At 36.4% G+C, this 13,042-nt stretch overlaps 1 protein-coding gene across 1 annotated transcript; it reads right to left on the reverse strand.

The window, feature by feature from the left end:
* Positions 1–264: 264 nt before the first annotated feature.
* Positions 265–7,575, reverse strand: si:ch211-27e6.1 (serine/threonine-protein kinase H1 homolog). Its single transcript, XM_046853910.1, has 4 exons — positions 7,325–7,575; positions 6,154–6,629; positions 5,321–5,517; positions 265–722 (listed from the first exon to the last, which is right to left on the reverse strand). Exons 1-4 carry the CDS (start codon positions 7,573–7,575, stop codon positions 402–404), a joined length of 1,245 nt encoding a protein of 414 aa, XP_046709866.1. The 3' UTR covers positions 265–401.
* Positions 7,576–13,042: the final 5,467 nt, after the last annotated feature.

Below are 13,042 nucleotides of genomic sequence, written 5' to 3' on the forward strand. Positions count from 1 at the left end.
AGAGCATGAAAACCAGCAGCACAGGTTGTATCGTGATGAAATAATACTACATAGGGTATATTTGATTACATCTGCATTTATACACTTAAGGAACTGATAATCATTTAAAAAACCTGTAATTTTTTTTAACAGCTTATGGCTTTTTAATAAATCAGCTGTAATGGGACATCTACAGCATTTGCAGCATTTTTATTTTTAATAAAATAATTTAATTAATGCTAATTAATTATGACTAACACGCTTGTGAGTGTATATCATGTGGTGAACTTAATATGAACAATTTTAAAAAAAAGAACATATACTGTAACTTAAAAAGCACTGCATGGAGCAATTTTCAAAAAACAGCAATATTGATTAGTCTGGTTTAGTTGATGCTTTTTTGTCATCTCAGAACAGGTGCTTTAAGCCAACACTGCCACACTGTGCTGTGATCTGGTGCAAAAAAATGGTCTGGAATCAGGTCGTAATTGTGACCGAGAGCTCACGACAGATCGTGACTTGGGGACCGAGCATGAACCGGTGCTATAATTGGAAGCGCGTGAAGCCCGCTGACGGAGATTTCGTGATATTGGTCGATGGAGGTTCGTGTTAGAGGAGCAGGCAGCCATGTTGCGTAGCCAGGGGTGTTTAAGAGCTTGCTCTGCAGTCATTCGTTCCTCGGGGTTGACACACAGCAGACGATCTATGAAGTCTTTGGCCTGGTTAGAGATTGAACTCCATGGCTGTGTGGAAGACAGAGAGGGATGTTAGAAAGGTGTTTACAAAGACTAAGAGTTTAAAGCACTATATGTGTGCTGTTTTTTTTGTACTGTGCCTACTTTAACATTCCTGACTCAGGTGTTAAAGTGTTAATTAATTCACGCAATTACATAATGAATAGAAATGAGTGTATTAAAGTGAAAAAAGGGAATAAAATGTCTACGTTTTTCCATGTATATGTTCAATTAGCATGCAACAGTCTATTTTGTGTAAAAGAAGTGAATGCATTATGCAAAAATTGAAAAGCACAGGCAAGAGTATACTCAGGTAATTTGACCCACTGGCAAGAGCAGCCTGCTGTAATTAATTTTTTTTCTACCTTAAGAAAAAACAAATCTGCTCTGTTTAATGTGAATACTCTGATAATAAAATAAATGTATTATGGGCCTCACTCCCATTTACCATTTACATGGACTGTAGCTGCAGCAGCTGCATTTTTTTGGGTCTAAATAAAACATCGATTCATTTGACATTAGCTAGGAGATGCTTTCTTGAAAAAAATTGCCACTGAATGCAAGCAGCTTTGCAACTTAAATGAAGCAGGAATGATAAGATGTGAGATTGACCCCCAGATCCACCACGCAAGCATCAATAAACACTGTGGCATTCTCGCCTTGCCACCATCTGAATGTGGAACCATTAGTCAATAAATGTCACTAGTTCTGAATGCTCTTTGATTTTATCTCTTATTTTTCTCTATGGAGTTAATGAATAGCTCACAATCTGTGGCTAATATAAAATAAAAACTGTTTAACAGTTTTGAAATACAGGTCTAAATGTAGAAATAGACTGAGTCTCCACTGGCACATGCTTTTAATCATTTCCATCTTACTCTAATACACCAAATACATCTGGGAATAAATTAGTGATTTGAAGCAGATAGCTCTCCCAAGGGTACCAAGAGTACTGAACAGGAACATTAGTAATGCCATTCACTTAATTGACAAATGCAACAATCACAGAATAGTCACTTGAGTGTAAACAAAAACATTGTACAGCTGCCTCTCAAATCACATTTTACTAAATTTTATATTGATTTTGAGTTAACACTTTGGCCTTGACATGGTCAGGTGTGTGGGAGATGGTATTACAGTCCAGAATGACACTGGATAAGACTAAAGTTCATTCCAGGGCACCATCCATAGACTCATTCACACATAGGAAAAGTTAAGTGTAGTCAAACCACCTACTGCCATATTTTGAGGAAACTGAAAAACACACAGGGAAAGGATTGAACCAGGGACCTTGGCCAGAAGGAGGCATATCTTACTTGCTGCATCATTATACCACCTGCCATTGTACCTAACACTATGTCAAAATAGTCCTTCAGAATAGTGGCACATGATTTAGAACAGCAGTGTGTGGTTTGGGATGTAGCCTGAAATGGGTTTTCTACTAGACACATCAATCTTTAATGGTAGTATCTTTAGTGTTTGTATTCTCTGAAGACAATGAAAAGCTTGCTTGACTACTTTATGTCGTCTCACATAAAGTTAAATGCTGATTAAAAGGTAAATTAGGTCTTAAAGTGCCTCCATTATCGCTCCTGGTTTTAGTGGTTATTGTTAAGACTAGTGTCAGATGGGAAATTATCACAGAACCCACAGCCACTATAGAACATGTCTTACTTTCTGTCATACTGGTATATTTTGGGGGGGGAATCACAGAATCTGGATTAGTTACTGTACTGCACTTTTTTACACTGTATTGTGATAAAACAGTCAACCGTAAAAGGCAATTGATGGTTCATAGGCATTCATTTTTCTTTTTGAAACAGAAAACTCTGATCTTTTTATCAGTAGCCAAATCGAATTTTGTGATTTTTCTGAAGCAAAATACATGGAATCTATAGTAAATTACACTAAGACTAGTATTATTGATTACTGGCAAACACTGTCTACCTATAAATATGTAAAGTTGCAATAAGGAAAAAGGCAAATCTGTGAACCCATGTCTCTCTCTCTCTCTCTCTCTCTCTCTCTCTCTCTCTCTCTCTCTCACTCACTCTCACTCTCTCACACACACACACACACACACACACACACACACACACACACACACACACACATTCCATGTGCAAACACTCTTTCTTGCATAGTAATAACAATTAATCATCCATGAAATTGACAATTGCAAGTCTGTTGCTGATGAATGGAATTCAAAGCACTGGCTTTACTCACACAAACACACATACGCTTGCACACACACACACACACACACACACACACACACACACAAAATACAAAACCATAAGTCATGTCATTTCTGCAGCAAAGGCAAGTGTCATTAATATGTTTGTTGAGAAGGGGAAAGAGAGAAAAAAAGTCTAACATCAATAAAACATTGAGAGAGCTGAGTGACTAACTCTGGCCTGCTCATCCATCATCTACAATTCTCTGTCTTGTCGGTCGGTTGCTCGTTCATCAATTTGAATTTCCGATCTGAGGTGAGGATCTTAATGTATATGTAAATGTACAGTTTAACCATAAAAAGGTTAGAAAGTTTAATTACTCATAATAACACTTGTGTATTTACCTAAATATCTACACTGAAAAAAACATAGCTTAGCATAGAGCTTGAGATACACAATATAATAGATAAGTGTTATCATTTTCTCAGTGTTTTAGCTTACCTTGCATTTCCGAGACTGGTATAAAACAGTGACTGCTTGAACATCAGTGAGTAATATTAGATTGAATGCGCTATTTGAGTAGAGCAATATATAAAAACACATTTGAAGTTATTTTTTTCCTGCAAGAGTAAAGCAATTCATCATAGTAGCTAGTCATAGTAGCGACTATTATTTCATTGCACTCAAGTGGAAATGAAATTGTGTATGTGAGTGTGTGTCGGCATGTTGTGTGAAGAAGGTGATAAAAGCTTTATGGTAATTCTCAGTGTGTCACTTTTCCTTTCTTCTCCTCAATCCGCTTCCTCTGCTGCAATCCTCCTCACCTCTTTGCTCAACCGGCACTTGCCAGGGGTTACACCTGAGCTGTAGTGTACTGGCTAAACTTCAGTGAGCTAGTGTGCATAAAGTACATCAAGGGTGTTTACACAGCTGACCACACACAAACAAGCACACACACTGTTTGCCCTCTGGTTTACAAGTGGCTGTTTACTGGTCCCAGATTACTGCTTTATTGCTTCTTTACAGCTGTCCTTTAATTGTATCCTTAATAGACCAACATAAATGGCACTTAACTCTTTTAGGTAATTTACTTTTTTTGTTACAAACAATTACATCTACCCTGGAATTCAGTGGTAACTCTGTAAACTTTCAGCATGTTTTTTTTTATTACTTATTTACCTCGAAGCATTATACAGGAACTACCGTCAAATGAACAGCAAATAATATGTAGTTATACATATAATATAATTCTGGAACCCCTGGCATGTCCCAAAAGTTTAAAGGGTTAATAAAAAAAGAGATAAATACTTGAAAGCTTGACATAGACATCTATCGGGACTTGACCTAGTACTTTTGGAAAAGAGAATGACATCTGAATTTTAAATGGTGGTTGCTGGTATCTGTTTCTAATTCATATTCTAAATTTACATCTAGATTTAGGATAACAATGATTTTTAATTCTTTTATTTTTACTGTATTAGCACAGTCTGTGAATGAATTCTGGCTCCAACAGTTCTACAAAATGCCATAAATAGCCTCAACTACAATTGTTCATGGGACTAAATGTAAATGTCTCTTTTGTGCACTTTTGTATTTAGTTTGAACTTGTCTGTGATTTTTTCTAATGTTTTTAGTAGATCTGATTTTCCAAAATATAACAAACTAGCTAGCTAGATCACCAAACAGTCCTGATAATGAATGTGTTTCTTATTACAGTACTTCCATAGGCACCAACCTGTCTTAAATAAATGCATTTTCACAAAGATGCTCTTTCTGTTCATATCTGTAGTTGTATATTTGTATTAGTTCCAAACACATAATCTATCCAATCTGAATAATATATCCGAATTAGTAAGAGCTTTAGAACGCCTTTTAAAAAAGATGACAATGCATTATCAAAGTAAAATTATTAAGACAAGTCAATGACAAGAAAACAAAGTAGCACTTCTGAAAAGTGGTTGTTGGCCTTTTGTGCCACATATGACACTGGATCAGACCATTCATAAATGAGTCACCAGCATACTACAATTTAAAATCTAAAGGTTAAAAATCTGAAATGCAGTAAATCCTTTGTATATGGGATTTGCCTCCATCTTATTCTGTCTGTTTTCAAAGGCTGTCAGTTGAATGAAGCAATACTGCAGACAAAAGAATACTTTGTTCCATATTAGTATTATTACTTTACATATTATGGCTATACAGATATAAGGCTACTATACATATTTCTTAAATCATAATTAATATCATGAACATAATGCATTCATTAAATAAAAACACCCATATGCATGTTTGCATCATGCCACAGACCCACATCTACAAATATGACCTTGCTGTTCTTTTACAGAGGTGGTGAAGACCTTGAAGAATCAAAGTTAAATAGAAACAGAGATAGTGTGAAAGATTTAACACATCATTCATCATGGAACTCACTTGACCGTGGAAGCTGTAGCTGCCTCTGAGAATGGCCGTGAAAAGACGAGGCCGGCTACGCTGTTCGAAGGGCATCGAACCACTCAGAACGATGTAGGAAATCACACCCAAGGCCCACATGTCCACTTCACAGCCATATGTTCGACCAGCCACCATCTCAGGAGCCAGGTACTCGGGTGTACCACATAGCGTCCTTAGTGCCCAGTTATGTGGCATTTGGCTTTCAGAACTAATGGGATATTCCTTTATTTTGCAATGAAGGTTTGTGGATTTGTCAAGGCTTCTAGCAGCTCTGTCTCTTCTTCTTATAGCACAGTCATTTTGTCTCCTTTCTTTTAGTTGGCCATGTGAAAACTGCATTTGTGTATGCAGAGTAACTTGTTCTTCTTTTCCCTCTGCCACATTGAGGTTTGAGTGTTTATAAGCTCCTAACCCAGCTGCCCTGCTTTTCTGTATGCAGGCATTTTGAGTTCTTTTAGTGCCCTTAGAAAAAATTGGAGCACTGGTCATCTCATCCATCACTCCATCGCTGCCCCTTTCCATTCCTTCAAATCCCAAGCTTTTATCTATTTCCCTTTCATCTCCTGTGCTAATCCCATTCATATCTTTCCCCCCATCTCCTCTAATGGCTACAACTCTCCTCTGGAGGCTCTCATCTCTGGTTTTCCCATCACCTACTAATCTGCAATTATCTTCTGAACCTTTAGCTTTTCTCTCTACAATATCACAACTATCAGCAACATCAGCACCTCCATCATCTTCCCTTTCTGACTGAGCGCAACTGGAAATATCTTCAGCAGTCCCAGCTCTACAACTGCCCCTTGTTGCCACATCATCACATTCCTCCGCCTGGCTTTTTCGACTCCAGCAAGCCAGGCCAAAGTCAGTTATGATTAGGCGCGAGTCTTGCCCTGGATGGTAGTACAGCAAGTTTTCTGGTTTCAAGTCCCGGTGAGTTACTCCCAGTGCATGAATGTAGCTTAATCCTCTGGACACCATGATTAGAGCTTTGGTGGCATCACGCTCTGTGAAGGAGCCTCTTGAAACTACACGGTCCAGTAGCTCTCCTCCTGTGGCAAGCTCAAGGACAAGATAAACACGGTGAGGAGTTTCAAACACCTCCACCAGACGGATGATGTTAGAGTGGTGGACCCTTCGCAAAATCACAAGCTCGATATGGCATGCATCACGACCCTTGTGCTCCCTGGCCTCCAAGAGTTTGATAGCAAAGGGCTGATGAGTGTACCGGTGCTCAACACGCACCACATGGCTAAAGCTTCCTCGACCAATCAGAGCCTTGATGTCATACCTGGAAAACATTAGTCATTAGTTTAAATCCCTCTTATGTGCTTCCTGCAAATATCCTACATACATGATATTTAATCATTATCCAGTGCTGAGAACTTTTCAGTTGTCACATGATAAGCTCAGATAATCTATTATCTTATTTTATTACAATTCATACCTCTTTTTAAAAATTAAATGCACAATTACCACAGCGGGTTTCTGCATGGAGTTCACATCTGCCAAACTGAAAGGATTTTATACAATTTCCAAAACTAGAGGAAAGCTATTCTCCAAAACCCCCAAATTTTAAATACTTTGCTGCCTGCTGTGAAGTGAACTGTTAAAAAGGGCAGCAATTTGATTCATATTCCTTGGAGTCATATTTACCTGCCAATTGACACTGAGCTGAAGGCAGGCAGAGGGGAGCAGCTTACAAATATGAAAATGGCTTACAATCATGAAGACATAGCATGTTTTCAGAGACATTAATACCAGGAGGAGGTTAAAACATGAAATGATATCTTACATGGATTTTAGAGATAAATATTTTTAGCATAAAACCATTCATAGATTGAAAGAAAAGAATGCTGAATAATTCTGTTTATATCTATCCGGAACTAATTAAGAAGCTGAATGGTAAATGTCCTGGTGCACATTTAATGTTGGTACAAAAAATATAATTTAATTCAGAATTCAATGAAATAATGTAGGTAATACCTTGCAGTAATCCGTGGGTCAAACCTTGTCCGGAACTTTTCCTTACATATGTTTTGGTGTCTATTTCCAGATTTAAAATTCCCAGTTTGTTCATTGCGGCCTCCAATCCACAGGCAAGGCTGTTTTTTATGCTTGAGGAGATCTTTATCACAGTCTTCATTTTTGGGGGATTTTATTTTCATAAAACTAAAATACTCGCTCTTTTTGGGAGGCTCTGACATTAAACCCACTTTGCTGGAACTGCTACCCATGGTTTGTCTTCATTCCAAACAGTGCAAAACCCCAATCCATTTAAATGTAAAGAGCATTGCATGAAGTCAACCTGGAACTGCCCAGTTGATGTGGATCCACCCACATCACCAACAATTGGTTAGTTTTTCTGACAAAAGCTAATAAAATAGTGCAAATAAATGTTGTTATGACAAAGTTGTTAAAGTTGTTTTGTGAGTTAAGTCACTTTGCAGTGTTTGAGCACCTGCTCTCCCTGAAATGTCACCTTGGTGTTAACTGTTTGATCCATTTAATAGATAGAAAATAGCAGTATTGTTTGGTACCAGGAAACAAAACTGCTATTTTCTATCTATCAAATGGATCAAACAGTTAACACTAGGAAAAGGTTCCCTGGTGGTTCCCTGCGGCGCGTTTACCGCTGCGGCCCCCGTTCGATCCCCGGTCAGGGAACCAACCCCAGCCATTAGGGTTGCACAAGCCTTCGTGCCGTCCCAAGCCCGAATAAATGCAGAGGGTTGCGTTAGGAAGGGTGCCGAAAACATGTGCCAAATCAAACATGGGAGAAGCCGAAAGAAAGTTTGGTACTAGGAAAAACAATTACAATTGGATATGCTGTAAAAAACAAACCTGGACATTTACTCAAGCAGATCAATGTAGAAAGGAATATTATTGTTTGTCTTTCATAAATGAATAATTAGTAGAGTGGCACTTAAGACCTAAGATCATCTTATTCAAGATACTGCGTTACAGCTAGCATCATCTTTGGAGTATAAAATCCAATATAGCATACTTACTAGCTGAGTCAAATTGGTACTATGCCAGTCAATGGCATGAATATTATTAGTTTATAACTACAGCAACCCCAGAAAACACAATTTAAAACAAGTTAGCTAGATCTTTCAGCAAATGTTAGCTTAAAGGCAAATGAATAGTAAAAAAGGCATACAGATTTTTATCCTTATTATAAAAGAACCAGATCCACACATATTACACATTTAAATTATCTAAAGATTACAGTTATTAACGACAAAATATTAAAGTTAATTGAGTTTCATTTTTCTAGTGACTACCAAATGTTTGTCAAAAGTGATTGACATTTGGTAATGCTAAATAAAAGTAAACAGAAAATAAGATGCTCTTAGTTGAAACCCATTAAGGAACAATCTGAACAAGAAACTCACTGCACGCCAGAGTGCCTTGAATACAATCAATTGCAGGCAAGTTCAATTATACTGCAACACTTAAGTTAAGCAACATAGCTCTAAAAGTGCAGTCCCAAATCCCTATTGACAGAAATTAATGATCAGTCTTCCCTAAAGATGGCTCATTGTCTTAATGAGAGACTTGTGGCCTTCCAGGCTGGCACACAATAAACTGAACAGTTAAACTGTTAATTGTCAACTGTAAATTGTTTGTAGGAGCATTTATACAAGACATTTGGTATCCTTGATAGTACTGTTATTTCAGAATTTGTTTTTGTTTTCACTAAATAAAAATGAGCTCATTCAGCAAAAAAGAGGAATGTTGGGGAATGTAAATAGGACACAATAAACTCTATTTAAAACGTGACAAATTAAAATAAATAAGAAGGATTATGTACCAAATTCAAATATGTAATAAAAATATACTATTGCATGAGGTCAGTTAGATTTTACAGTGTGAAAATTACAATGGTCTGATTACTGTTTACCTTGTTTAGATCTTGGTTATTTGATTTGTAGGTTACAGGTATTGAGGACTGGGAACCCGTTCTTCTGTGCCATGTTGTGGAGCAGAGTAGATGCGTTTTTCTATTTTGTATAGCAGTCTCCCACTTGAACTTGACTCTACCGTCATTGTGCTTTAAGCAGACCAATCATGCAACCTAAACGTGTACAAGAGAATGAGTCACTGTAGCATCTCTTCTCTTCTCTATTTAGGTTTGGGAATAAAAAATGCTTTGTTCAGTTATAGAATTAAATTGCATGAAATGTATGAAATTCTGACTAGGCACCCCAATAACAACACCATGAGTGCATTCATTTGCTCTGATTACATTTGGGAAATCGAGAATAGCAGCAAATTGTGTTTTGCTGTTGGTTTGTTTCCCCACTATGTGAGGATCTCTGATGTAACATCTTGTCAGTTTAACTATGTCGACCAATATGGCTGAGATGATAGTGCTAGATGAATTGGATGTTTTATCTAAAGATTGCTAAAACTTAGTGGACAGACCTTACACACATCCCTAAGCCTGGGACAAACTCCAAGAGATCCAAAAAATGCCTCTTGGAAATACAGATTTGCTCAATTAGCACGTCATCATAAGAAACTCTTTGTGGTGTCTCACAACATTGTTCTCACCATACGGTTTGGTTGGATTTGTCTTCTAACAATAACAAAAACAATACACAATTTACAAGCCTATTTATATCATTATGTTTTCTATTAATAGATTTGTGAGCATATGAAATCACTTCACAGCTGTTTGCAGCCTGTAATTGCCCACAATTAATTACCAATACACAAAAGCTTCACTATTTCATTTTGGATAGAAATTCAAATTGTAAACTACAGATAGTTAATTGGAGCAATAAATATCATTATACAGGAACAGATTAACCAATTAACCAGACTACATAAATACATCAATAAAGTCATCAGAATAATGTTGTGCTTCAATGCTTCTTTTATCCCAATAGACAACATGCAGTTATTGTGAAGCAAAATAATTTGATATCAAGTACAATGTGTGATTTGCACATTTAGTGGTAATTGTCGACATATTCACAGGAAGCTGTTAATTCCCACTGTATTTAAATTGCAAAGATTCCTTACACGTACACTCAATTTCCAACCAAGTGGGAATTATTTCTTTCTAAATCTAAGCTTCTCTGTGTTATTGTTGCATATGCACATTACAGACCCATTTTTGTGCATGCGTACTCTTTATAAATGAGGCCCCTGGTAAAAACCGTTTGCAGAAATGGGAAAATTCATGCTGAAATGAATTTAAATGTGCACAGAACATTCACATGGTTCAGAATCAGAGTAGTATAGGTATGTTAGATATTTCGATATATTCCACACCAGAGAGAAATTTGGTACCTCTACAGCCACTGCAGTATGGACATGTATAGCATTTTCTTTTAAAAACACTGGGCTCAGCTCAGTGAGAAGAAAGCTTTATACACTTCATTAGGCTCATCTACTTGACTTTATTTTAATTAGTAAATAGAAAGAAGCACAGGTAAGTTCTTACAAAAAGCCTGGACACAGTCTTTATTTGAGAGATCATTCTCAAATGGTATCAATTTGAGAGTATCAATCTGTGTCACTATGAAATGCCTGAAATTGCCTTTCCACAAAGAGTCTCTTGTAAAAAGACAAAATGCATTTGACAAATGGTACATCTAATAATATCATTACAATTATAAAAGCATCATTTTATTTGTGTATAATGCAGTGAAGTATAGGTGAGTCAACATCAATCTTAAAAGAAGACCAGAAAATTCTTTGGATCTTCCTATCTTTACTGGTCCTCTATTTCTAACACCAGCTGAAACTTTAGGAAAGCCCATATGCTCATCTGCCATGCTTTTTACTATGTGGAAATATTCCCTCCCTTTGTGGCATACAAAAAGACCAGTTTCAACAGCTCTTTGTAAGCCTCAAGTGAGCTATTAATGGTCCTCATGAAAACGAGATGTTGAATAACATCCTATCACATCTACACTTTCATCCTGTGTGAGCAAAAATGTATTTGCTGTCATTTATGGCTTGTTTGGGTGCAATTTGGATTGTTATAAATTGTATGTCACTATACAGTGGAAAAATGACATGGCATGTTTCATCTACAAAAGCTTTCATCATATCAGTCATGCATTTCTTCACAGTTTCACCCCAGGATACAAAATTTATTCCAGATTTAACAAGCTCAAGGTAAACAGCATAAAAAAACTCCTGCATGATTGTGCTATTAGTTAAAAGTCACTGCTGTCAATGAATTTTCCCCTTTCATTCAGTGAGGATAGCAGCTCTTTAAACTCCAGTGTACCTGTCAAAAGTCTGTTTGCAGGTAACGGTTTAGCAGCTATTCACGTTGAAATCCTTCATGACTAATTTTGTCTCCAAGCACACCAAACACATTGGTTTGGCCTTGAAATCCATCTCCCATTTTTACTTAAATGTGCAGTTGTCAACGTCAGTCACTGTCAAACTAACACCAGGGTAAATCACAAATGCATGGAGATAAATAGAACACTACCATAGCAATATCATACCCCAATAAAAACACTGACTAATCTTATTGCACATAGGATATGTGTACTGTGAAGGACTGAAGCAGGTATGAAATGAAGGTAAAAAATCTTGAACACAAAGACTGAACACAAAAACCGAAGGCAAAAAGACCCAAAAACCAACACAAGAAGATGCAGGCGTCTGCACTAAAAGTCTGTTAAAAGAAAAAACTTAACATTTGGTTTCAGACTTTCCACACGCATTGGTTTCAAATGATTGCATCTAACTATATAAAAAAGTGTTATAATTATTTTAGCCAAATTACTTTTAAACCTGCAAAAATGGAGGTACAAAGTAAATAAATTATGTATTCACCTCTACACATAGCCTATATGCAATAATTGAGCAGTTTCACAGGTGTACTTTACCTACATTTAAAAGCCCTACATTTACATGAATGTGATTTATTTTCTGTGATTTTTTTACCCTTTTTGTTTAAACCCTTATACATTATTAGTAATTATTTATTATTTATAAATTATTATTTCACCAATATACACATATTTATACATTTACAAAAAATGACAGAAATAAATTTATTTATAATATACAATACACATGATAAGATTTTGCAAAAAAAAAACAATAATGACACATCACATTTCTCAGTTTAATTTTAAATAGTCATATGTTGATTTGTAGAGTAGCAGAGTAGAAGTGGAGAAGTTAACCCCAGTCAGCAGAGAATGAGATAGACTTACCAATTCTTGCTATAAAAGTTCTAAAAGGGGAAAAATGATGGGGAATTGATTTGGATTGATCCATTTCATGATCTGGGCTCCATTTAGGAGGTAATGGGTTATGATGAGAGTATCCTTATAGTGCGGTTATCTGCACTACCTCATATGTCTAAAGAGTGCTGGAAATGATCTGGATGAGCACTTTTTAGCTCTTAACCTATTACAGAAATGGAAAGGCATAGTTTTAGGACATTTTAAGTGTTTGGGAAAATGCAGAAGCAAATCAAGATGCATATGAAATGAATATAATGAAAGAATTTAATAAGACTAGACATTTTAAAGGTGAAGCCTAATTGTCTTGGGAAACACGACAATTGGAACAATTGAGCGGTTATAAGTATTGTGTAGTCACTCTTGGAAAGCTATCTTTTATTATTTCCATATATATATTTCTGTATGGAATTTATAATGCTCAGAAACTGAACCACAGTGTTCTGAGATGTTGTTTTACTAAAGTAAAACTTGA

Source organism: Silurus meridionalis, chromosome 7 (assembly GCF_014805685.1).
Source record: "Silurus meridionalis isolate SWU-2019-XX chromosome 7, ASM1480568v1, whole genome shotgun sequence".
NCBI lineage: Eukaryota > Metazoa > Chordata > Actinopteri > Siluriformes > Siluridae > Silurus > Silurus meridionalis.